Source organism: Tachysurus fulvidraco, chromosome 25 (assembly GCF_022655615.1).
Source record: "Tachysurus fulvidraco isolate hzauxx_2018 chromosome 25, HZAU_PFXX_2.0, whole genome shotgun sequence".
Lineage (NCBI taxonomy): Eukaryota > Metazoa > Chordata > Actinopteri > Siluriformes > Bagridae > Tachysurus > Tachysurus fulvidraco.
This window is the reverse complement of record NC_062542.1, coordinates 14338123-14365486: the sequence shown is the minus strand read 5'-3', so window position 1 is coordinate 14365486 and position 27364 is coordinate 14338123. Positions and strand designations below refer to the sequence as shown.

At 42.1% G+C, this 27364-nt stretch overlaps 1 protein-coding gene across 6 annotated transcripts in view; it reads right to left on the bottom strand.

Annotated features, from left to right (window-relative positions):
* sulf1 (sulfatase 1) overlaps positions 1-27364 on the bottom strand; it is a 94464-nt gene that overhangs the window by 5933 nt on the left and 61167 nt on the right. For 4 of the 6 annotated variants that reach the window (XM_047808727.1, XM_027174643.2, XM_047808726.1 and 1 more), the window contains exons 2-17: positions 21346-21565; positions 19458-19697; positions 18485-18636; positions 16031-16200; positions 12500-12650; positions 12220-12395; positions 11989-12117; positions 10982-11038; positions 9692-9827; positions 6051-6261; positions 5142-5397; positions 4070-4166; positions 3629-3723; positions 2550-2722; positions 2280-2422; positions 814-937 (exon numbers count right to left, since the gene is read on the bottom strand). In XM_047808727.1, the coding sequence (XP_047664683.1) occupies positions 814-937; positions 2280-2422; positions 2550-2722; positions 3629-3723; positions 4070-4166; positions 5142-5397; positions 6051-6261; positions 9692-9827; positions 10982-11038; positions 11989-12117; positions 12220-12395; positions 12500-12650; positions 16031-16200; positions 18485-18636; positions 19458-19697; positions 21346-21517 (2482 nt within the window). In that variant the 5' untranslated portion in view covers positions 21518-21565. The other 2 variants (XM_047808730.1, XM_047808729.1) reach the window with 2 other exon arrangements.

The window sequence follows — 27364 nt, the reverse complement described above, 5'->3', positions numbered from 1 at the left end:
GGAATACAACACTTTGGGGTGGTGGTGTGGTGTTGGTTATTTTCTTATAACAGCACAACCCTCACATAATCAATACACCTAATAATTAATATGAATATCGTTTTTCTAATACGAATATTTCTTTATGAGGATACATTTTACAAGAGATCTGCGTGTTGCTTGGACAACGATGCTACTCGCAGCTTGTGTTTCGGGAGATTTACCGGCCGAGTTAATGACGTATCAGCCAGCACATTAGATAAACACCCAAATTAGTTTAAACTGAATCCACATGGTTGTAGACGACTGAAATGTTTGGTGGTGATGTAATAAAATTACTAATATATTTTCCTGATTTAATGGCACTTGAATTCCCCTCTGAGAATAAATACAGTACAAGGAAAGGCAGAGGTTGAGATCTTTATACAGTACATACAGTATATTCCTTATATACACATTTATGATATATGAACATTATTTAAGAACGAAATGAAAAGGTCAAGATGACACTTTCACTCCTGATCTGGATGAAGAGCTGGAAGGAGAGATAAATGTAAAACATGGCTGATTAGCGCTCTGCTTCCTTTGGGAATAAGAAGGACGTGTACGGATGACAAGAAGAAGAACCTAGTGTCCGAACCCACGACTGTGTACAAATACATGGTCAGGAAGTCATGCTTCATGCAACACACAGAAATGATGCACAACCGATGAAACATGCTGGAGCATAAGGACAGAAAAAATAAATGCGTCAAATATGAGCATGATGATATTCCTGAGCCTGACGGTCCAGCATGTTTCTAAAGCCGAGTATAAACAGGACTGTTGTGGTACCTGTGTCTGTGCTTTTGGCTCTGGGGTTGCACTGCTTGTGGCCTTGGCAGCTCCTCAACTCCATCAGCTGCAGGTGGAGCTGGTTCAGGATGTCTCGATCCACCGTGTAAACCGCATTGCTCAGCTGCAAACACACCAGCATCGTCTGGGTCAGGTTACGTTCAAAAATATACATGTTCTGTGTGGGGGTTTGGATATAGTGCTAGTAGTAGGAGTAGATCACAATAAAGTGTTTGTTAATCAACACCGCAAGAGCGTTTATATTACCGAAACGCTTAAAGATTTTTTTAAGCTGCTACGATTCATGTTAATGTTGATGCAGGATTGAGCTGCCCTGTATCACACAGGGATGTGGTAGCTTAGTGGTTAAGGCAGGGCTGTCAAGTGTCACGCATTGAGAGTGACAGTCACGCATTTGGGTCTTTTCTCACGCTTTCCCTCCACACATCTTATTTCTCACGCAGAAAAACTTTTTGACTATTTATCATATATTTAATAAGCCGCAGGGCCCAAAGTGTATCAGTCCGCACCGCCGTCTCTATGTAACCGGGCAGGGATCAAGCTCGTCTCAAGTTCTTAGTCGAGCCTGACACTTATCAGCGAATCAAATAAAGAGGCTACACAATAGCCAATCAGAAAATAGCACTATCTGGGTAAGATTTAACACAACAACCAATGAAGAAAATTGGGGTTGGGGGGGGGGGGTGAAGAGATCACGCTTGACTGTATTCAAAACTTGAGAGACCTATTAAGGTGTGAGTAGGTTGTGAGTTCAAATCCCATGTTCACAAAGCTACCACTGCTGGACTATTCGAGCAAGACCCTTAAACCTCAATGGCTCAAATGTATAAAAGCAGATAAAAATGCATGACGCTCTGGATATGAGCGTCTGCCACTAGGATGCTAGGATGAGCGCTATCTACCCTCTTCCACATACATGAGCTCACAGATACAAACAGATCGACAGGGTACAGAGTACGTCCTTCACACCCTGAAAGCAGAGCTGACTTTGTTCTCTCGGCTCTCGAAAATAAACCTGGGCGAACGCTTCTGTTATCTTGTCCACTAATAACGACTTCGTTATTTGAAACTAATCGGTTCAAACTAAAGGGTTCAAGCTCCGCCCACTTCACAAAGACACCTGAAAAGATATAATCAATAGTCTTAAGCATATAAAACCCGTTACTTAGGACAAATTAAATTTTACACATTTATTCCTTTTCATCTTTAGAACTTTATTCCAGTGGAATGTGTCACAAGGTTTATTTTTTTGGATGTGTTAAATATTAAAGAAATCCTATTTTTGTAAAAGGCGTTTTGTTAAAAAAAAAAAAAAAAAAGTAATTAAAACAATAAAATTAACATACTAGATTTTTAAAATTGTTAAAATATTTATTTTTTATGGTATTTTATAAGACCATTTTTATTTATTAAAAAAAATTTAATGGGCGTGGTCACTGACTCACCTGATAAGGGTCACTGTTCAGATCGAAGTACTCGAGAAATCCAGTTGCGAACTCACAGAACAGAGTGTTGTGGGTTTCATTTATGGTCCTCAGACACCAGTAAGTGTTGTTATTGGAGCTGGTGCAGGCACAGAAACCTCCCACTGTACAAAGAAAAGCCAATAAAACATCTTAAACTGGAACAGAACGGACTGATGTTCAGAAACGTCTAAACACTTTAGAGCTGTGACTCTTAAAAAGCATTAAATTATGAGCGTGTTCTTTCCGTACAGTTCCAGAAGGGGGCGGTCTGCCAGTGGTCGTTGTTGTGGGTGAAGCAGGTGAGACCAGGCATGCTACAGTCGTCTCCCTTCTTTTGCCTCTTCCTCTCCTTCCTCTCTTTCTTCCTTCTGCGGATCTCGTTATAGAGCTGAACCTTGCTGTCCAGCTCCTGCGCTGTTTCTCTGCAGAACACACACAACATTGAGATCTTTACTGCTGAGACGATGCGATCTCTTCAAAACGTGCAGTACATTTAACCAGTCACTGCTATTTAATGTCACCGGTGATGTCATGCTCCCGAGTCGCCGTCTGGTTTCCAGACCAAGGAAGGCGGTTTTCCTTTGGCGGCTTGGTCTGTAGCTTTATTCCTTACGCTGTCGAATCCAAGCAGCTTCTGATTTAAATAGATCTGTATGAGGTCCTTAACTTAAACAGTCCACAAGATTGTCCTTGGTGAGACACTGTGGAAAACTAAATGTGTATTTCCTGTGTAAAGCGTTGTCTAATGACGTAATCTTTCCAGTTGTGTCTATGTAAGCTACGACTTATATGATTATGTTTTGAACATGATAACTTATAAAGCAAATGTTACACAATATTCTTCCTTTTCCTTTAGCATATGGACATGAAATATATTCTCTCTCTCTCTCTCTCTCTCTCTCTCTCAACTATTATTACACTTGAAAGCCATTAGAAGCTTTTATGCCATATGCGCTTTTAAGTAAAGTGCACTGCTGCTTTTGGATCTGCAGTTTGAAAAATGATCCGTCGGCATCGGTCAGAGACGCAAAGTGCACTCTAGAGCATTGGAGGCGGCGTGACGGCCGATCACTCAACCGACGGCGATGAATCGGCTGTCGCTGCAAATCGTGACTTAACCGCTCAGAGGAAACAACCCACAGCAGCAAGGAGTGGAAGGGAAATTCTCAAAGGCACCGTGTCACGGTATTCCTAACGCTCTGTCGACACCCCGTCTGCTCCGAGTTCCAGTTCGCGCTCGGCGGGACGCGTACATGCAGAGTGATGGATTGTTGAGGTTGGCTCAGAGAAGAAACAGAAGAGAGGCAGCGAGATTAATTAGGACAAACCTTTTCTTTCCGCAGTCGCACTCGTCTGGCTTTCTGCTCTTCAGGTGCCCGCGGACTTCTCGTAACTTTTTCATTTTATCCTGGAGAAGCTCGATCTGTGAGAATTAGAAAGAAATGTCTCTGTACGACCGGTTCTTTCGCGATGACACGGCAAAATTATAGAGAAATAACAGGATCTTGTGAGGAGCTGAAATCTGGGGTACAAAAATGCACACGTTTCCAGGTCTTAAATCAGACCTGGGATTTATTTCCAACACTTTGGGTCTGTCATTAAATCTTGACACTGAGTGCAAGATGACGTGACCCCCTGCTGCACCGGTCGGATTCTTTTAACTGGTGCTTCTTGCTATGATCGTTACTAAATCTGCTGGTTCATAATTTAATCTAGACATTAAATTCACATGGTGTTAATCAGACAAGTTCCTCCTGTTACTGCTTTACCTCCTGGTCGACAAAACTCTTGTGATCTTTCCAGGCTTTGGACGACTGGTAGATCTCTCTTTCGCAGTGCACGGTGTCGTTTAGCAGGATGTAGCACCTGTAGGCGGCATTTCGGCGATTAGTGAAAAGAACAGAAAAGTTATACGTATACATGACATACCGCGAGGACGGCTGACGTGTCATACGATACGGAAGGCCAAAAGACGATGCCGTGAGTCGGACAGGCGACTGTCAAAGATGTTACTCTTTAATCGCAGCCTTAGCAAATTTTCACCATAATTTGGTCATATCCGATTCCCAGCCACTAGCTAAATCGTGTCTGTATGACAGCTATAACAGAAGGGAAATTTTATACCGAGACTCACGATAGCACAAAGGACTATAGAGTGTGTAACTGACATCAACACCATCTGCAATACATACATACATTTACATTATTTAGCAGACGTCCTTATACAGAGTGACTTGCATTTTATCTCTCTCTCTGTCTTTTTTTTTTTTTTTTTTTTATAAATACAACTGAGCAATTGAGGGTTAAGGGCCTTGCTCAGGGGCCCAGCAATGGCAGCTTGGTGGACTAGGCTACCACATCCCCATCCATACAAACTGTATGAATGTATAAGTTGTAAATTTAAGCTAGAAATCTGTACAAAGCTTCCAGGTCTGTGTAAATACCCACAATGTGTTTTTACTGACTTGTTGGAACATCTGCTAAATAGAAATAGCAACAGCTTCGGGAAGGTAAAACCTTTTCTCTCTCTCGGATCGTCTGTACTGTTAAATTTGTTCGCTGTTAAAGGTATAGAGGATGAAAACCATGTCCGAAAACAAACAGACTTTACACTGAATGAGAGATGAAGAAACACTAAACTGTACCAGAGTAGAAAGGTTCATCTAAACATTGTCCCGGTAGTCAAATATCGCATTAACATTATATCTAGAATTTATTAAGAACATAAAAACATTTCAAACAACTTCTTTTTTTTTGTGTGTGAATTCAATTCTAGATGTGAATATTTCTTTAAGAGTTGTTTTCCAAAAGCATTTGTAATGAAAGAGGTTTTCTTCTCACTTGTGTGTGACTTTGAGTGAATTGTGGTAGCCCACAGCGTTAGTATCGTCTGCCAGCATCTCCTCTGAGGCGTCGTCCGACTCCAGCTCAAAGTCAGGGTCGGAGGAGGTATCGGGCTCGTAATGGCGCTTGCTGATTGGACGGGGTTCAGAAGCCAGCTTGTCGTCTTCCTGTAGGTCCACGGCATAAATCTCACCCTCGAACTCTACAGACAGCGAGCGTGCGTGTCGAGTGTGGACGAAACGCGGCCTGTAACCTGGTACATGAACGACACGCATTTGTTTCATTAGAATGAATGAATGCATGTCTGGTCTAGTTTTATTTTATTTCATTTTTTACACCTTTAATGTCTCGCCACTGAAAGTGAGACAAATCACTTTGTATTTTGATAAAGTATCAGAATTGAACATTCACTTATTTTCTACCGCTTTATCTGAACCTCTCGGGTCACGGGGAAACCCCCGAGGCACAGGGAGAACATGCAAACTTCACACACACGAGGCGGAGGCGGGAATCGAACCCCCAACCATGGAGGTGTGAGGCGAACGTGCTAACCACTAAGCCACCGTGCCCCCAATTGCAAATCATTTGCTTAAAAATATCAATTCAGCAAAAAAGATTGTTGTTTAAAATGATGACTCATTATCTCAAATTTGTACTTGGTCTTAAAATCTTGCAAAGTGAAAAACTAAACTTACTAAACAACTCCTACAGAATGAAATCTCTAATGAACTGGCAGTACGTGTTATAACCAGTAGATGGCACCAACACACTGATTCACCAGATTTTGACTCCTTTTGCAGTACACAGCACAGCACAAGAGCTACACACTTCTAATCCAAGCAGGCTACTAATGTAATACTGGTATAATCTGTATTATCAGTCACGTTGGAGGTTGTGTGTACTGACGTGGTCTGCTGCTCTGTGAGAGGTGTCTGTGTGCTCGGCGTTCGCTCTTTGACGTTTTATACGCTCGGTCTTCACAGTGGCACTCCTTTCCCCGGGTGCTGTAGGAGCGCAGTCTCAGGCTGCGGGCTCTCTTCCTGGATGCAGCCTTCATGCTTCCTTTACACTTCTGCAGGCGCCATTTCCCCGTAACGTCCACGATACAGTGCCATTTCTGTTAAACATGACAGAGTTTAAGTCAGTAAAGTTGGTCATTGGTTAAATGTCTGTGGTCGTGACGGCAAGTTTAAAGACCAGAACCGTCCCGTAGAACCCTGATCAAACTGCAGCCTGCCTTTAACTTCAATAAGGACATCAAGTGCATATAATGTACATGGGTTCAAGGTGAATCACTATAAATTAACTTCATAGCTTCATTGTCAGAGTTGGGATTTTTCTCATCAACTCGTGTCACTTGTTTGAGAGAGAGAGAGAGAGAGAGAGAGAGAGAGAGAGAGAGAAACGGGGCATAAAAGCCTTTATTATTGCCCAGCACAGTAGAATTCTTTTCTTCACATACCCCAACTCAGGAGGTTGGGGTCAGAGTGCAGGGGCAGCTATTATACAGTGCCCCTGGAGCAGGGAGGGTTGAGGGCCTTGCTCAAGGGCCCAACAGTGGCAGTTTGGCTGTGCTGGGCCTTGAACCCCTATCCTCTGATCAACAACCCAGAGCCTCAACCAGTTGAACCACCACTTCCCCTGACACTTACCCTGCCACTGCCCCTTCCCCTTCCCCTGCCCAATTTATCCGTAAAATATGAAAAATGACTTCTTAACATAAGGATATTGAGATGCCATTTTTATTATTTTAATCGAATGAAAAAGAAAATCACTGTAAGAAAAATAACAAACAAAAATCTGTATAAAGGGCGTAGGAACGCGTTCACGTACACGTTCCAGGAAAGGAAACATCTGCACAATGCACCCAGCTACGAACCAGAGCTTATTACTTTCCTATAGAAACATAACTCAAAGTCGAAAAACTACTAAAATAATCATCATTTTAAAGTCACAGTTTCAGTTCTATAATCTCGCTGACACTGGAGACTCCTTCCAAAAAACATGATTAAAGACGATTTTTGTTTACTATTAGAATAAACAAGTGCATTCAAGTGCGGGGACTCTATCGTCCCCGATACTGCAATTAAATAGAAAATAAATCAACAAATCAGAAAAAAAAATGACTGATGTAAAATATAATTACTTTTTGGCACGAATTCAAACGGCTGCATAATGACTGGTATCAAGCAAACACATTTCTAATGAGCACAAGATCCCCTGTAATGAGTGTTAAATGTACATGTCATGAGCAGAAGTTCAAGTTCTTTTTGTTAAAAATGTAATCCGACTATCACGCAACAGCGAGAGGCCCCACGCTTCAAATCTTTCCCATAAAGAAAAGACCAGAGGCTAATGTGGTCCTAATCTCCAATTTGGTGGTGTCAGTTGGTGAACACACACTCTCCCGGACTCTCTCACAGTTCAGACGTTTGCTCCCTGCTGTGGGAAACCGTGTCTGAACAAAAGGCAGAGCCGTGCTCAGATTTCCGGCTTCTGTGGCCGCGGGGAATGCTCACGTTAGATCAGACGGACAGACAGAAACTGTGGCTCAGGGATTTCTGTTTATATGGCAGGTGAACCTGCTAAACGAACCTCCTCACTTCTCACACGCAAACACAAACACACACATCCTGACTGTACAAGCTTTATTTATGCTCTCGATCAGCAGTTATCCAAACAGTCACGCAGTCCAACTTGCAAAATCTCACACACACACGCAATCACACTCACGGAGTCTCAAAAATGACATGCAAATTTGTTCGAACTATAAAAGTCACACGGACTGAAAAGAATTCTCGTACAGTACACAATCACACCAGGAGGAGCTAAACAAACAAGCTCCCTCTTGCAAAAATCACACAGAGACGCACAGAGAGACAAACCGAGAGAGAGAGAGTGACACAAACACACACAGAACGTCACCTAGAGAAACACACAAACATGCACACACACACGCTCACACACACAGACACACTCATAGAAACACAGACACAAACAGACACATAGAAAGTCACAGAGAGAAACACACAGACATGCACACACACACAGAGACACACCGACACACACCGAGAACGTCACAGAGAGAAACACACAGACATGCACACACACACGCATGTCACCGAGAGAAACACACACACAGACACACAGAGACACACACTCAGAGAAACAGACACATAGAATGTCACAGAGAGAAACACACAGACATGCACACACACACAGAGAAACACAGACACACACCGAGAACGTTACAGTGAGAAACACACAGACATGCACACACACACACAGGCACTCAGACACACACATCACTGAGAGAAACACAGACATGCACACACACACACACACACACACACACACACACACACACACACACACACACACACACACACACACACACACTCAGACACACACACAGAGAACGTCACAGAGAGAAACACACAGACATGCACACACACACACAGACGCAGGTGCACACAGAGATGCACAGGCACACAGAGACTCTCACACACACACATACAGGCTCACACACACACAGCCCTCATTGACTTCACCGCAGGAAGTGAAGGACGACAGCCGTCATCAGGTGAAGTCTTGCATTACTGCTGCTGCTTTTTAGCGAGCTTTTAGCTGCGGCTTGGGTCACATTCCTAAGCGAACTCCAAGAGAGGGAGAGGGAGAGAAGCTCTCCACAAGCTCAGACTCGATCTCAGTGCCCGAGGTTTTGTCTACACGCTTTGCATAAACCATAACCATGGAATAAATATAGTAAAACGATATTAAGCTGAAAAACCCCAAATCATTTATACTTTCAGATCTTTCATATATACATTAAACTACAACAGAAAATCTCAAACAAACAAAACCACACACCCATGTTTACCAAGGGGGCAAATAATTATGAAGTGTACAGAGGGTATGTTCTCCAGACACCCAAAGGAGTTACATTTCCACTGCTTATGTGTGTGTATGTGCGCGCATGCTTGCGTGTGCTTGTGCGTGTGTGTGTGTGCGTGTGCACAGTTTACACACCTACAATCAGAACACCTTTGTAGAAACTTCTTAGTTTTTAATCAAATTCCCAGACTGGGTGTTAGAGGCAACACTTAACTGAGCTATAAAATGGTGTCTGCTTCACATTAACACTGCCCTGGATATCCAGGCTGTGCTTTAATGCTACCTGAAATTGTTACAATTTGTATTGTTCTGCTGCAATTTGCCACCACGCTGCTAAGAGTTAGCAGCGCAGGCGTGCTGCATGCTGGTTAATAGGCCACTGATGAAAGAGAAACTAGCAGGGAATTAGTTGCTCTCGCTAAGCACACCGATTTCTAATTATACTTCAATAGCTGTAAATTTCAGCTTGAATTACTAGCGCAGCAACTCAGGCGGACCGAGCGTTGTGAAAGCACTTTGTTGCCTTTTGGAGGAAAGGTGCAGTTTTGAGGCACTGCAAGTTATTAAAAATCACCTAAAAACATGTATTGAGCAGAGAAATGTTGGCATTACAATCTATTGATGTTAAAAAAAAAAATAAATAAAAAGTAAACCTGTCCGGGCTGCTCGCAGGGTGTCTGAAACTCGGCTTGCTGGCATGCCTCCTTGACCTTCTTGTACTTCGGCAGACTGTTGGAATGCGCCGGGCTCACACTGCTCGTGGTCTCTTCTTTCTTGCGCAGGATTTTGCTGGAACGACAGGAAGGTTTCGTGAGTTCGGCCGCAGGCTCGACCTGGATTCTGCACTGAGGTTTTGGGCGCCAGAAAAGTCTGGTCGCCGTGTCTGTCTCGGACAAAAAATGTGCCAAGTCAAGCTCTCTCGCCTCTCTATGTTATGTTACTCTCATCTTCTAGCCTCTTCTCAGTCAGAACCCACAGAAATAACCACTCTGGTCTCTTGACACTAGATAAATCTGTCTCTCAACGCCAAGGTGTTGTGTTTACTCTTGGCCAGACCACGGCATCCAGGTCATTTTACATAGTTACGCAAAGCCAAACAAAAATAAAACCAAACAATAAACCGACCGTAAACGGAGGTCAGGCAGATCGGTGCGGTGGTTAATTACATCAGATTAATGAAGTGGTTAGAATACTAATCTCATGATCCATTAACCTTGGGACTGTCATGGTGACGCTCGCAAAAGCACTACGGGTCTGATTTTATGCACAGCGGTCATTTCGTCGCGTGACGAGCAGCCAGCGCTGAACAGCGGCGCTCTCTATTATTGGTCTTGCTGCCCAAAAGCTTCCTAAGTCACGAGTGGACAAAGATGAGCTGCAGGGGACCGTCAGCTACTCACCATGCTCTCATTATTCCCGCATGGTGAGGGGAATAAAGCCATGCGGTGAGATTGATGGGATCGCTGTGCTTCGGCGTTTCGGATTTCGCCTTCACTCCCCAACACTGGGCCAGATCACCGTGCAATACATAAGGAGTAATACTATTAACCACACCGCATTCTTATACACTTCTATTAGTAACGTGACAGCTGAGAGAGTTGCCTCGGGCTAAAGAGAAACTGCAGGGTGCATCTGATATACCTGCTGTGTTCTTTACTCCAGTCACTAGAACCCTGAGAAATATCCAAAGCGTCCATGCTATCAAATGAATACATTTCAATCTGCAGGTTACAGGATATAGCTCTAGCCTAAGGGAGGGTGGTGTCGTGTTACTGTAACACGTCTTAAGTGTAGATTTAAACTGTTCACTGGAAGAGCCATTCCCAAACCATCCCTGTTCCCAAACTATCCATCAAATGGATAACTTTAGCTACAATACTTTGACCTGCTGCACGTATGACAATGCATAACTAATAGAGAACAGAAAAAGAGAACAAGTTTACCCTCTCTCCACAAGGAATGTGTCTCTCCAGACCTTAGGTTTGCGGTTCAGTTTGAATCTGAAAAACAAAAATCCAAACAGTTGTATCGAATTCATATTGGAAAAGCTGAATCCATGTTGTTCACAGCAACATGTGGATTGATGCTGTTCACAGCCTCTCGGAGGAATAGGTTTTAAAATTCAACATTCTTCTCAAGCATTCGCATAATCGACTTAACACAGTCAACCAGACATGAAAATAATACATGAGCACCACACTAAGTTGCCCCTTTTCCACCGAGGCAGTTCGAGTGCAGGTTCAGAGCCTAATTTAGAACCAGTTCTTTCTGTTTCGACCACCAAAGGACCGGCTCCGAACCAGGAAAAGTGGTTCTTAAGTAGCACCAAAATGTTGGCGGGGTTACTGTTCGCGCATTTGATAATTTACCTTAAGTATACTAAAGTTTAATACATTTTTACTTTACCGCGATGTGATACATTATCAGCACACATGATAGTAGGTAGCTACATGCTAAGGCTAAATTTTTTTCTGTGTTAACGATAAAATAACGTTATGCACTTTATCGATAACAACCTCTGTTTATACAGATTACATGGAGCTGCACGTACACATTTTATTCGCCACGTTTGGACGTTAATGTAGGTTTGCGAAGCCATGAGCATTAACAGTAAAGCAACATCCGCTATTGTTATGTTTGTGTTTGCCGCTGCTGCGCTAATGTTGCTGTGTAACGTGACACGTATACAGTGATGTCACACTCGGCGCTGTGACGGCTCTCTAGCTGATGGAAAAGCAAACTGGTTCTTGGAAGGTTCGCCAGTGGAACCAACTTTGAACCAGCACCAGCACTAGCTCTGAACCGGCACCCGGTTCTTTCCGGTGGAAAAGAGGCAACTGATGACTAACTAGTCCCAGATTTTCGCCCATGATTATTAATCGCAAATCATGGTGCTGATATTATTGCAATTTTTTGCATGGATGGTTATAGAACCATATACTATGCATACCTATTGTTAGTCTTCTCCTGCTCTAGAAGCTTCATAATGGACTTCCCGTCCATATCCGACGGAGTATCCAGACCTGCGATGTCCAGGATCGTAGGTGCCAGATCAATGTTCAAAACAAGTTGATTGTTCCTGAACAAACCAGAAACACCAGCTTAAAAAAAAAATCCAGCTAACTTAAAGCATTATGTCGGAAAACACCTCATCTATTCCCCCCAAAAAAAATAAACTTACCTTGTTCCAGGTTCCACATTTGGCCCTCTCACAAAGAAGGGGACTCTTATATCAAAGTCATACGGCATCGACTTCCCCTTGACGAGACCAAACTGTCCAATGTGGTAACCATGGTCGGCTGTGTAGATGATGTAGGTGTTTTCCAACTCTCCTGTGTCCACTAGTGCGTTGTATATCTGAGGATATCGACTGTTCTCTTTAGTGCCAACCTTTATTTGTTTTTTTTAACGTTTTTTTATTTTATTTTTTAACATAAAAAATAAAAATGTAAATTACCGACCTTTTCCACAGAGTCGTCTACAGACATCAGAGTCTGCAGTCGCTTCCTCTGAAGGAAGTTGGTAAACTCCATGTGGATGGGCTTCATGGGACCGGTGTACTGCATGATCCAGTGCTTGTCCATGTTAGGAGCGTAGTTGTAACTGGGTGTGCTGTTGAAAGGAGTGTAATATTTTATCTTTCGGGGTATACCGCTCGACATTCGCATGCGAAAAGGCAAGAGTGTGTATGTTATTTTGCATGGGTAAAATGTTTGCAGACCTAACCCATGGATCGCCAGCGCAAAAAAAAAAATAAATAAATAAATCGATGCATTTTTCCTCCTAGGTATTATTTAAATTGCAAAACCTGGGATCAAGCCTCTCTTCCACTGGGATGAAAATATTTGGCTGCCTTGGAAAGGAGAAATTGTTTGAGGGTTGGCACATGCTTAAGAAAATTAATAGCGCTGCCGGCTGCAGCAGTGAAAGTGAGGTTTGTGATGAGCTCTAGGGTGTAAATGCCAAATCATTTGCACTCAGAAGTGTGGAAATAAATGTGGGCAAACAGTTTCGTGTGTTCGGGTTTGTACCTTCACACTAAAAGGACTTTGGTAACTTTCGGTTTACAAGAAACAAATCAAGAAGCCAATGTATCACAAAAAAAGACATCTAACCGAATTGCGTCCAAACTCCTCTTTTCAAACTTGTTTCTGTTGCTGATCGATTCTCTAAGCCATCAGGCTGATTTTAATGTGGCTGCTTTAATACCATCAGACCGAAGGCATCAGTGTGGAAATCAGCAGGGTCTACTTTGCAAAGGTCATAGCTTATCGCAGATATTTCACATAATGTAGGATTTAAAAAAAAGTCTCTTTTGTCCCTTTTGTTTACCCTTTAAAGGTTCTAGAATCCGTTTAGAAAGAAAAGCTCACTTATCAAGCCAAAGAACCTTAGATGCCCCCTTTTTACCCTACTACTGTAGTATTAGTGTTACTAGGCCAGTCAGGTCGTTTCCTGTATTGTGTTCAAACAAAAAGCCAATTGTTTTCAGAAAGTATTGCATTTAGTTTTATGAAAAGGTAAATAATCTTGCAAGTATGAGTTACTGTAGCGCAGTTACTTTCGACGGTAACTAATACTCTAACGCATTTCCTTTTAAATAAAGTAACTCCGTTACCGTTACCATATGGTGCATTTGTCATTAGTTCATTTTGGCTGAAGTGTAGCCTACAGCCTAACCCGTTTACAGCAGCGACGCATTGTAGGATTGGTGGATGCCAAACACTGTAAACACGAAGACGCCGCACTGTGGGCATGTTTCCGTTTATTAGTGTATGTGCGGCAGTAACGGCGAGTCGAGGTGGGAACAAGACGAGTTTCTCAAAGTGGAAATATGCTCATTATTTCACTTTAGTTGAGCATAAAGTCAAAAACCTTTTAGTTAAATGTAAGCTGTGTCTTTCTGGTTCGAAGCTCCTATCTACCGCGATGAACAGCAACTCCGATCTGTCGAAGCAACTCTAGAAACTACACACCTCGACGAAGCTAACCCGGTGTCGGTGGACACACTCGAAGTGAGTCAAGCCGCTCCAGCCAAACAACAGCGACTAGATTTTAACCGAACTGTTAGCCAGAGACAGATCAACAAACAGTTTTGTGTTTGTATAAACCAGGGGTCGGCAACCCGCGGCTCCGGAGCCGCAAGTGGCTCTTTCTTCCCTCTGCTGCGGCTCCCTGTAGATTTGGAAAATAAATATTTAATTTAAATTTATTTTATTTTAATTAGTTTATTTTTTTTGTTTTTTACCTGTTTTTAAAAAAAGTAATTCTAAATACTAAGATCATGATGCTCTTGTAACATTAAAATAAACCGTGTTTAATTTGTTTGTCGCTCAAAATATGCGTTATAACCGCCGACTTGCAAAATCCGACACACAGAAGCAGGCGCATTTTTGGTTCGCTGCAGCCGGCAAGTTAAAATTATGATGTCATGAATACGAAGAGGACTCGATTAGACATTAAACATTTTATTTGAAAGTAACCTTCAACCCAGCGTCTTTTTTGTTAAGGTTAGTTCAAACTGTTCAAAATATTTATTTGTTTGCTTGCTGAAATAAAATTCCGTTTACTCGGTAGCAACATTTGCATTTGATTTCATAAATGCAACACACTACAGTTTTTTCTACACTTTCCATTAAGGTAAAAACGATATATGCAGAGTGTTATCTTCATTTTAGTTGTCAAATGGGTTTTGTGGCTCCCTGTGTTTTTTTTTCCTGTGGAAAACGGGTCCAAATGGCTCTTTGAGTGTTTAAGGTTGCCGACCCCTGGTATAAACCATAACACATAAAAGGGCATTAAAGGGAACATTAAAGAACGTTCTTTAAAAAAAGTACTTTTTGGTAAAAAGTAATCAATAACGTAACTGAGTTACTTTTTGAATGAAGTAACTAGTAACTGTAACTAGTTACTATTTCTTATTAACTAGCACAACGCTGCAGAGAACACAATTTAAAAAAAATTCTTTTGCTAATGAGATCATGAATCCCTTTTGCTTTTTAGTCTGCAACCACTGATGATTTCCAGCTAAACCCAAGTTGTAAGGTGTTTCAGATTCGGTAGAATTCTGGTTACCAAACCAATGAAATACGCACACGGTCGCCAAGCTTCTCAGCCGTAGCTGGCGCAAGTAGATAGGTAGATTTGCGTGGCAGGACATTGCGTGGACTTTTTTCTGCCTCTTGATGAATGAATTGTTAATTTCCATTCTACACCAAAAGTGGCAGATGCTTGTCGAGTCTACTTGACTGTTCTGGATTTGAGCAGTCAAATGGCAGCAGATTTATTCCTAAGTGTTACATTTTGCCTGCCATCTGCTTGCTTGTTCCGTTGGCAACGTTCTCAACAGCTCAGAAATATGCCAGTCATAGCAAACCCAGGGGCCTCCTCATTCATTCCCAATCATGAGCTCATGCTAAAAATATATTAATGACCCCTCGAAAACAGTGCTTGGAAAAGAAACAATGCATTCCAATCACCCCAGAAGGCACATGGTGAATGGGTGGACTGATTGATATGTCGAAGGGTCAGGAAGTCATGCCAGAGTTGAAGGTGAAATAACAGGGTAAACAATACTGAAAATAATAATAAATAGATGCGTAATCCTGTCCTTTTTGGGGTTATGAGATAATTGGGATGCTAGAAACTATGACATACTGGTCCTGTAGTCATGGCTCTCTGAAAAGTCAGAAAAATCTCTCAGCCAAAAAGTATCTTAGTTCTGATGATAGATCTGCAAGCTGATCGCAGGCTTGGCGACGAGAGAGTAGCGCACCATAAAATATCACCTCCTCTGCTTGTCCTGCTCATGTGTGCCAAAAGTATACTTGGATTATAAATCATTTCAGGTTCATAGTGTTAAAGTAAAGTAATACTTAGCCCTGAGATGAAAAGTCTCCTTTTAATATACATGGGATATACAGTAGGACAAGTCAAGTCTGAGGGTTAAGTGGTGTTTGGTAAAAGGTTGTCCCAGAAAGCTTTGGACTCACATATGTTGGGAAGCATTGGGAAAGAATTCCGCATACTGGGGTGCCGAATCTTCTGGACCGTGGGGTGCTGCGTGACTGATCACCATCATAACCGGCCGGTGCGGATACATGCGCTTTGACATGCGGAAGTAGTTGATGCTGTCGTTGGTGATCAGATCTGTGAAATAGTCCTGGGAAGGGTGAAAGATGGATTGTAGGAATTACAAAAAGGAGAAAGAAAGAAAGAAAGAAAGAAAGAAAGAAAGAAAGAAAGAAAGAAAGACATTACTTATAAAACTATAACAAGACCTGGTAGCCTCAAGCCAAGTGTGTTTTCTCTGGGAGGCACAGTGTGATGCTGCAACACATAATTGAACATGACACCGGTGTTAACACCAACAGTTGGTGGTGCAAGGGTGGGGTGGGGTGGGGGTCAAGGCTCCCTGCTAGCACAGTGTTTTGACAACAGTGAGGTCTTTCTCTCTCAGCTTTGAGGCTGACACTGGAATGTCTATGAGGTCTCTGAAGGTTGCAGGGGACCTTGCGTGCTAGTGTTTAGATTTAGTACTAGTACTAGTTCTACTACAACCACATGAGCCTTCTCCTTCTCCCTCAAACATCAGCTGGTTAAAAGCTTGTTAAATACCGTTCCTGACTTTACCAAGTCTTTACCACAGAAAATATAACGATTGTGTAGCTGAGGTTTAGCTGCAGGTTTAGCTGCAGTAACCCTGTAGAGGTTTAGCTGCAGTATCCCTGTGGGCCAGGATTTGCAGCAACTGATTAATGCAAACGAGTTGTGTACGTCATCATAAGTCATGCCTGCGAACATCTCTGTGATCTCTCACTCGCTTTTGGATTTCTCGGAAGAATTACACTTGAGTAATGCATTTCAGGACGGATGTGAACCAGACATAAATATCATTTGGTTCGTCTCAAGGCCGTGTGAACGCTAGGGACTGACTCATCAATCTCAGAAAGCAGTCCAACAATTTACTAAATTTGAGCTCATCAAGCAAATTAATGTGTTTGTGTTCATACCTCGATAAGCCTGATCTGACAGGAAAAAGGTTATCTGGTAAGCGGTATATATTTTGATAAATTGTGGCTGACGTGGTTTGACCAAAGACCTGAGGATCTCTTAAAGCAACATTCTAGGCTGTTAACTGATGCTTTGAAAGCTGAGAGCCGTAATAATCCAGCTGCTTCTGCGAACTCCGGACATCTAGGCTGGAACAGATTAAAATAATGTTCCCCTGAACCACTAAGCCACAGAGTGTTCTCCAGAGCTCAGTGCAGGAACCTCCGGCCTCAGCCACCTCGCAGCTTGAGGGTAACTTAACACCTTGGTCTAACTAAACAAGCAAGTCGTTGCCATTAGAGCACCAGGCCAAACATTTATTTACCCATCAGACATGCTCATAAAGTCAAAACCAAGAAACCTCAGCTCGAATTCCACACAGGAAAAACTGTACTTCTTTGGAAGACTGGTAAAATTATGAGTCTGAGAAGATACATTCTTGATAGTGCAGTTTTCTTTTTGCTTTATACTCAATTATTGGTTCCATATAGATCTAAATGGTGTCCATAGCTTTTAAGTAGCACAAACAAAAACTGTAGGGCCCAAGGCAATTTCCGCTCTAAAGCCCCGTTCACATTGCAGGTAAAAGTGGCCCAAATCTGATTTTTTTGGGGCCAAGTGACCAGGTCAGACTTCTTCAGGAGTAGTGTGAATGCTCAAATCTAGCCCAGATCTGATTTTTTCCAAATCAGATTCAGACCACTTCCATATGTGGTCCTGAATCAGACCCAAATCAAGATTTTTTCCAATGTGGCCGCAGTGTGAACAGCCAAGTCGGATTTGATGCGACTTTTATGTCAATCTACATCAGACGTGACTACGCCTACAAAATGGATCAAATAATCAAAAAGTTGCCCCCGACATCCGAAGATTTTCGAAACACTGCGTCTCTGTGCTGCCATTACACAAACATTTAGAAAGAAAAGCGAAAACACTTACTTCCTCCATAACCTCGCCAACTTTAGCGCAACGGCGTGCTGCGTGTGACATCATTGTTATCGTTCGTTTGCGCATGCGGGTCAGTTCGAAACAGCAAACAGTTCACACTGGTATCTGATATAGGCCACATTTTAAATGGTAATCAGATCTGAGCAAAATATCCGAATTGAGCATTAAGACTTGCAGTGTGAACGTGGCCTAAGACTTGTCGGGGAAGCGTTTGATAACATAAGACAGTGTTGCACAAATGAGGAGATGCCACACCAGCTCAGAACATTCCCTCTAATTTAATCAGATTCCAAGCAGTTTAGATCGACCTGGGATTACGAGCAAGCAAACCTTACAATTATCCGAGAACAGACCTTACAATTGGGCCTGAAGTTAAAAATAACAGGGGTGACGGGATTACAAATCCCTGCAAGGTGACTGCGACGAAGCCGTGAACTGAAACATACCTTGGCGTAGTCTGCGCCGTGCTTCTCCTTGTAGCCGTTCCGACAGACTGTGTAATTATAGAAGCGGGAATTTTTGATGAGACCCACCCACTCACGCCACCCAGGAGGAATGTAGCTGCCGTTGTACTCGTTGAGGTATTTTCCGAAGAAAGCTTTGAGAAACCAAGGCACAAGCCGTCAAACACCAAAACTATCATTACTGTGTATTTTTTCTTACTTACTAGATGAAAAGTTTCGTTCGTCTTCTTACGGGTTCAAAAGAAAAGGCAGTAATTGAGAGCTCAATTTCTCAATGCTGCCATTTTAATGATATCCATGAGTGCTCTGCTTTTAAAAGTCTGCTTACATTACGGGTTTTTTAAGCCAAATTAAAACGCATCTCCCGAGAGTTGGGCAAGCAGCCAGTCTGTGCAGGTAATTGCAGACCAACCTCCACTAGTAGATTGAACAATTTCATCTTCTTAAAGGTTTAACAGAGAGAGATGATACGTGTTAAAAGTGCTGGTTTGGTTGCACTCATGGTCACTTAGTTCTTGGCACGGTTTAGCTTGAGCAGGTGCCGAGTGTATGGAAAATTTGTCTTTCGAGATGCATGTGAACTGACATGTTGTTACAGTCCTGAAGTCTTTCCTCTGTCGGAAATATTAGTAACTGTTACCCAGAGCTGATCTTAGAGATTCCTTTTGTATACGATATTTACTGAATATAGGAAACTTTGACTTTTTAAACCACAGATCATTTTGCCGCTTGGCTATGGATATCGTTAAGCATCTGCTATACATGTCACTGTGAATGAGCCGTTACTATAGAAACAATAAGGTATTTATATAAACCGTTATACGGTAGGAAATGAGTTAACGCAATAATCTGACCGATCAGACCGGAGAAATGCGACAGCTAACACAATTATACATGCTATTAAATACAGTATGAGATAACAGCAGAGAAACACAACGATTCCTGATATTCGTACCTGTCCTGTAGCCCGTGTTGTTGAGGTAGACAGCGAAGGAACGGGGTTCGTGCTGTGCCTGCCATGAGGGAGAGGAGCAGTTCTCGTTGTTGGTGTACGTGTTGTGGTTGTGAACGTACTTCCCCGTCAGCATGGACGAGCGGGACGGGCAGCACATGGGCGTCGTCACAAAGGCGTTTGTGAACGACGTACCGCCTTCCTCCATGATTCTGCGAGTTTTGTTCATTACCTGCAATGAGCCTGCACAGGGCAAGTAAAACAAACAAAAAAAAGCATCACTGATCCTGATGGCATATAATAAACCCCAGGAACGTTTCATGCTTCAAGTCATCGATAAGGATGTGATTAGGAGCCTCAAGGTCCGCACTGAAGAAGTCTGTTTCCAGTTAGAAGGTTAAAATGCAGAATGGCTGGAAAGACCTTTCACATGACACAGTAAGAGCAAGTCAGAGTGTTATATGGTCAAAGTGATGACAGTTAGGTTCCCAGATTGCGTCTGACATACTGCAGTTGTCTTGGCACAAGTCAGAACGACTCGACTGCTGAGTCACGCCGGCTAAAAAACACTGATGCTGAACACGGCTCACTTTTTCCTGGCTGGCTCGGGTAAGTAACGAAGAACTTGCATGAAAACAAGCGTGTTTAGTTCAAAGAGGACAAAACTGGGAAATGAAGCTCTCTATAAATGTATATTCGGTTAATCTTACGTCTTTGATTCAGAACCAGAGTTTCGTGGCTCGGGACCACAATCGCTATGGTTTTTGCAAATTTCGTAGGAACTGTTTATTTTCTCCCTAAATTTGACACCGTGTTGAAAATCTCTGTTTACATTCACACAAGCCAAATTTATTAGTATGGAAGTAGTATAATCGTTACCGTAGCAACAACAAAACACAAACATTTCCACTAATGAACAAGTAGCTAACAGCAGGTAAGCTTGAGGATTTGACATGTTTAAGAGTGTTTAAAAAAAAAGCCAAACAAATTTTAATTGCTCTGTTGGACAGAATGGGAGCAAGACTCACTTCCGAAAATGTGTCTCAGATGTCGAAGCTCTCAAGTCATTAAATCACGTATCATTTTTGTACCAATGTTATTTGCTCAGATTTTTTTAAGTCATTCAGATTCAGAAGCTTTAGATTTATAATCATTTACTTTGTAATTATTGTATTATTATAATATATATTTTTATATTTGTTTCTTCTTTCCATCACTGCTATTATATATTTAAATTTTTTTTTTACCTTTTGTTAGTAATTTTAATTTACTTAATTAATTACCATTATTGATAAAAATAAAAATTATTATTGTTCTTGGTATTAATTTCTATTACTGTTAAACTGGAGAAAACATTCACATTAGAATCAATTTATTTTGCTTTATTTAACACTTGTATGATGTTCAGGTCTGTGGGACCCATAATTCATAAACATCAATAGTTTTGAAAAACTTTGCTTCCTTGTAAATCTGTTGATTTTTTCCTCACTCATAACTTGATTAAATTTGATTTTCTTTTTTTTATTACATTTTATTAAAAAAACAACAAAAAACTAGTAGCACTTTAATTAAAAAAATGTGATGTAATAAAAGGTAAAGGGCAAATATTAACCATATATGCTGTTTATATTGCTTGTAATTGGGATGAAGTAAACATCTGTAGAGTATTTTATCATCAAATTTTTGATTGTGTTGAATTAAAAACCCAAAAATGCAGTGTGTCCCCCAGACCCACGAACACCGGCTGAGTAACAAACATACGAACAACATACAAGGGTTAAATTTCCACTGAAGTGCATTCATAAGGTTTGTGTATCTCTACAAATCAGATAATTAAGTAGGAAATGTTTTGTTCTGTTTATCAGTCTCCATCTGGATGAAATGTACTCACCCAGCTCTACGTCCTGGTCATCGGTCATGATGAGGATGATGTTGGGGCGTATGTTACGGCGATCGCGCTGCACTCGTCCCCGGAGGCTCTGGTTCCGTGTGGTGGAGGCTGAGCAGGACAGTGGGGCGGCCAGAGAGAATGCCAACAGCAATGCCAGGTACTCAGGCTTCATGATGGAAGAGAGGATGATGCTGTGCTCTGCAGTTTCTTATGAGCAAATCTGAAAGAAATAAAGAAAGAAAAAAAAAAGGGCATGTCACAACATATGTACATTTAATATGTAAAATCCTTTGGAAAATTGTGGTAAAATCAAAATGGTACTTTGGCTGAGAGAAATGGAATCGGTCTTAAAGACGGAGACTGAAAAAAACCCTAAAATGACTGTTCCAGATATGCGGCTAAATATTTAAACACACTCGCACCTGATTAATCGTTCACAGAGGCTCTTAAACTTAATGTCATCTCTGTGTAGTCGAGATCCTCAAACCGAAGGTTTTACAGGAACATCTGTTGTATAAAGTGCAGCACTTTTCGACAGAGTATCCTGATAAATGGCTGCTACAACGCATTTATGGGTAAATCCGCTGCACGGCACGTATGCAACGTCTTCATTCATCAAAATGATTTCACTCGGAGCTACTAGCGGTTAGAAAATGGACGAGTCAAAACTTGATCTAATCTTTTAAATCCTACCTGCAAAGTGCTTATCCTGCTCTCATAATTTTTCCTTTCTCCTCAAAAACGTACACACAAAATCCAAAAACCGGAGAGACCCGAGGGCAATGTATTTGCTTCCTGTGCGTGCTGGCACACCAGTATTCTCACAGTTCCTCTCTTTCTTTCTCTCCCTGTCTGTCCCATTGAGATCCACTCACAGAAGTGTTCCCACTGGCTGGTGATGACAGCCTGAAGCCAATCGGGGTTTAGTGCCGAGGTGTCAATCATGATCTGGGTGTGATGACCCCTGCAGGATGGCTGGTGGGGAATGAAGGTCCCAGGAGAGCGAGGAGAGGGAGGACAGGGAGGCAGAGGTTCCGCTACATTAACCTCTCTACTGTGGGCGGTGGGAGGTTGGGGGTGGGCGCTACACGTCGCTGAAGAGGACACGGACCACATTTTGGCAAGCGGGAAGTTTTCACGCCTTGGGAAACAGTTTTACCCGTGCATCAGGAGATCATTCCAAACTAATTAAAATGAATCCATTCTCACCTAATTAGACCAACAATTACGGTGCAAAAAAGCCCCGACACATACACTTGACCATGAATGACGTTACTGTTCACATCTCTAGGGGCACCAGGTTGCCCGATCTTTGTCTGGGATCGATGAGCTGAAACAAATATGCACCTGAGCTTTCATCATCAATGTATTCCAATCTTCTCAGTAACGTTTGCACACAAGAACCTACTCAGACAAAGGGTGTGTGTGAGATCCCTCAAAATACACATTTCCATGTTTGCATGTTAAAAAAAAAAAAAAACACCGAATGGTGCTTCAGTAGTAAATCACTGCGGCTGATAAGCAGTTTCTCAGATAAAGATTTAAGTGCTTTTTTGGACAGCGAAGGTTGGTGACAGGCAGTGCGAGGGCAAGCCGGCCAAGTCCGCACCGCTAGGCTGTGCAAACATTGGTGCTATTTGTATAAACCCCTACTGGACAGGAAGCAGGGTTCAGACACCAGAATTTACACACAGGCCTACACCTAGGGCAATTCAACTTCATTTGCATTGCCATTTTGTCAAGAGCTTTACAGAAATCAAGATGTAAATTTAGATCCATAATGAGCACACTGAGAAAGCAGTGAGGAAAATCTCCCTGAGATGATATGAGGAAGAAATCTAGCCAGTTTGAAGCACTTTTTGTCCTTGGACATAACGGGACATCAAAATATGCATCATGGAAACTTTGGTCTAATCACCAGATGGTCCACCTTCGCTCACTTGCATACAAGTGCATATTATATATCGTCACTGTCGGGCGGAAACCTCGTATGTCCAAATTTTGTCAATTTCATATTTTTTCCACATATCGATGCTATCGGTCAGTCCCCACATGGGTCTGTTATTTTTTACAAGTTATTAACCGATCTAAAGTCTTGAAAATAGCTTGAGCGCAAATCTCATAACTCCATTGGACACTTCAACTGTCCACCTCTTCCTCGCTCCGCGGGAGAGCTTCGCGGTATATTTCTCCTCAAGAAGAGTCACAACGAATCGACACGTCTTCTGAGGTAAATGTCTTCAAAACACTGGGCTCAAAAAAAAGAACTTTACCCCCGCTGGTTCTGGTGCTCGTCTGAGGACAGGAATTAAACCCTGAGGACAGGGCTAAACCCTGGGCATTGCAGATAAGATAGTGGTTGTTTTTTTTAATTTCCTGAAAAATAACGGTTTTGGAGATACGAGGATTCCGCCAGATATGTATAAGATTATTATTTAACATAAAAGGGTAAGAATACTGGACACCGGAGGTTTTTGAAAGCATGCCTTTAGGTTCACAGGGCATCTTGTTGAGACTAGAGGCGTGCACTGCATAGAACCTGGATTCCTACCAGACCAAGCGAAAAAAAGTTGCACAAACAGGAGCTTTTTACCTTCCTTATAACTCAAGAGCGAGTGGTCAGATATGAAGCTCACAGGACCTATAGAAAGACCATGAATTATTGTAATGAACGTGCTGTGGTGGGCAGTGTGTTTATCCTTTAGTAATTACCTGGACTGGGTCGCGGTGGTTTGAATTAAGCTACTGGTTTGTATGTATTTTGGGAAATTGATCCAAAGATTTCACACACAAACAAACGCAAATGACCGGACGAGCAGTTCTGGGGCTTTGACAGGTCTGTGGCCAATTATGAACTCGAGTGATGGTAGTTGAGGTTGGAGAACAGTCAGAAGTAAAAAATTCCCAGTGCAACAATGCTGTGTTTATTTAACAAAAACAAACAGTACTATACCTACATTCAAATATCGTGTGTGATGGTATGCCAAATGTCGTGGTCTGATATATGATCCACCAGCTATTTAGCACCTCGACAACCTCCAGCAGAATTACCACACCACTACCCCTCAATTCAAACAGATGTACTTAAATTAAACCGGAGAACTGCAATTTTACAAAATGGTTAGAATGAAACGGCACCTCTATTTTTAGCTTTGGAAGGTCCGAAATTACGGCTTGCTTTTTAATTACCCCATTATTCAGGAAAAAAACCAACAAAACAAAAAAAAAAACGTCTGCGCCATCAAGCCTGGTGATAGTCGGAGGCTCCTCAGAGGCATGTAGCGATAGGAGTCCTGTTCTAACCCACCACTTAAGGAAAGTGCTTGGCTGCCTCAGAGGTCTGAGGCGAACGCAGTCATCCACTTTTACCCTTTTCCACGAGCAGCGGGATACAAAGGAGCAGACCACTGCTGCTGGCCTTCCACTATTCCACCCTGGTCAAAATAGCACAGGCCTGGCATGCAACTATTTTAATGTTCATGTTTATTGATGAAACGTCCTGCTGAAGAACTGGCAGTCTTCTCTGGCTCATGACAAACCGTTGTGCAAGCAATTGTGCTGCAGTATAAGGTACAAGTGCGACTAGCATCCAGAGCTTTAAAGTAGCCTGACAAGCAAGCGCTATTTTGTTCTCGAACAAGCCGGTGCTCTAGGAGAGCTGGTACGCAGACTGCTGGATGTCTGCGCTCGCCTGGGGTGAGGGCTAAAGTGCGCACACGCTCCTAAGGGGTAATAAATATGCCAGTCAGGAATCCTGTAGACCGTGCTGTTCTCAAGAGTGATCATAAATGGAAAGGTACGTGAGCGGGAAAGTAACACGAGTGCACAGAGACATCTAAATGAAGTTCAGCTTCGTGTTGGATTTAAGTCATTTACAAAATAAACAGTTTCAATGAATACGATTATGACAACCACAAGACGACCCCAGACATTAGTGCAGACTATAATGTACTACACTCTTTGCCAAATAAATTAAAAGCCAGTCATTCATTACCTTGTGCGTCTTTTCAAGCTCATCTGCATATCCGTTTTGTGATGCCACTTATCGTGGGCCTCCCTGCCATACAGACCAACACTTTCTCTTGGGCCACAGATGCCCAGCAAAAAGAGCATCATCTCTCACCAGTTACCGTTTAAAGGGATTAGACCAAATGACCCAGTAAATTAGCCTCTACCATATTAATTAGAGCTAGGATCAAGGAATAATTTTTGGGATAAAAGAAAGGGAAAAATAGTCTTCAAGGTTCAAAGAAGAAAAACAAAAAGGTTACTATGCCAGCTTTCAGCCTGATGCACAGCTGCCAAAAAGAGGCCCTGGTGAAAATGGGGGTAATTTTCAGATTAATAGAAAGACAGACGGAGGGTCCTTCACCACAATCCATAATCTTTACTCCCATCATTATGCTGTATCCCCCTTTTTTTTTCCTGCCCTCTCTGTATAAACAATGGTAGACCAAATTACGAAGGCTTCTGCTCGGCAATGCAGCTGTGTTTTTGGCCATGTAGATTTATGAGACAATAGCAAAAAGAGACTTGGCAAGGCGTAGCAAGAAACGATGATGTAGGCAAGCGAATCCAACCCACAGTCCCCTGGGTCTAAAGAACGTAATGCATATCAGGGGTCAATGGGTAACACAGCTGAGAATGAAAATATCAGTGTCCTGATGGGGAACATTTTTTCCAACTGCACTAATTTTTGAAGTAGGATATTATTTAGTCATCTGGCCTAATAAACCAAAGCGAATGACAGATCTAAGGTGGGGCTGATTTAGCTGATCGGATCGACTTAAAGTATCGGTCCATAATATGCACCATCCTCTGTTGTAGCGAGGTATTTCAATTGCAGTGAAAATAGCACTAGGCTTGCCCTTTCCCTGAGCAGACCCCGAACTGCCTGGTTTAAACCATCAATGCCTCATGTGTCCTTTTTAATAATGCAAAGCAAGTCTAGTTTGGCTGGAGGGTGGAGCTTACTGTATAGATGTTGGTCAGAAATCTTGCATAGCACTATTGTAAGATTATTTTTCTGAAGTATATTTGAAATGATAAGATGACTACTAGTTTAGCAATGCTGTAAAAATCTACAAAATGTGGCCTGTATTCAAACCGCTTTGTTCACAACTGAATAATTTTTAATTATTAATTAACTTAATTTTCTTGCAGACGTTCATCAGCATAAACGGGGTCGGTCTTAAAACGCAACAAGCCATAACAGAACTACCCCGAAAGTATATGTAACTGTAACAGCTCCGAGTTCCCCTAATTACCGTAAGGAAAATCCCTCTTTCACCACCTACTTAGTGTAGTTGTATAACAGCCCCTATTATTCCCTTTGGATTTAGCCACCAGACTGATGCAACCAGTTGAAAACCTGGGGTTTTCAGTTCATCCATCAAAATCCTTTTGTGCAATACGTTTTCTCTTTTTTTTTTCCGTCCGTTGGCGTCCGGCAGCGACTCGCATCAGGATCGCTTGCAGAATCTGACTAAACCACACCGTTTCATCCTGCCATGTCCGAGCAGCTCAGACTTCCCACACATCTGGTTTCGGTGCAAGCATCTACCAGCTAATATCGACTGCAAAATTCACCTATTTGTTTTTTTTTTTAAAGTTAGACCTCTGGATGAGAGTATTAAAAGGTAGAAAGGAGACTGACCTGATCATCATAGTTTAAGTAAGATCGATTCTTGAAGTTTGGAGAAGATGATGTCAATACCAAGCAACTCAAAAAAAATCACAGAAAGGCATAAACTTGAGTCATTAAGATAATGCCGATTCCAACAATACCAATAAATCCATGGAACAGTAATACATAAACACATGGAATATTAAGATAAAGCCAAACTCAAGCAATGCAAGAGACAACAAGACAACTCCAATCCCTAGCAATCCTGTATAATATCCAGTTTCGCAACCTCAATGTATTTGGTATCTTTTCCTTGCGATGGCTAAAATCTACAGGCCAAAATTTGCCATTTTCCCCCTCATTACATAAAAGGAAATTTAAAGATTACCCTAA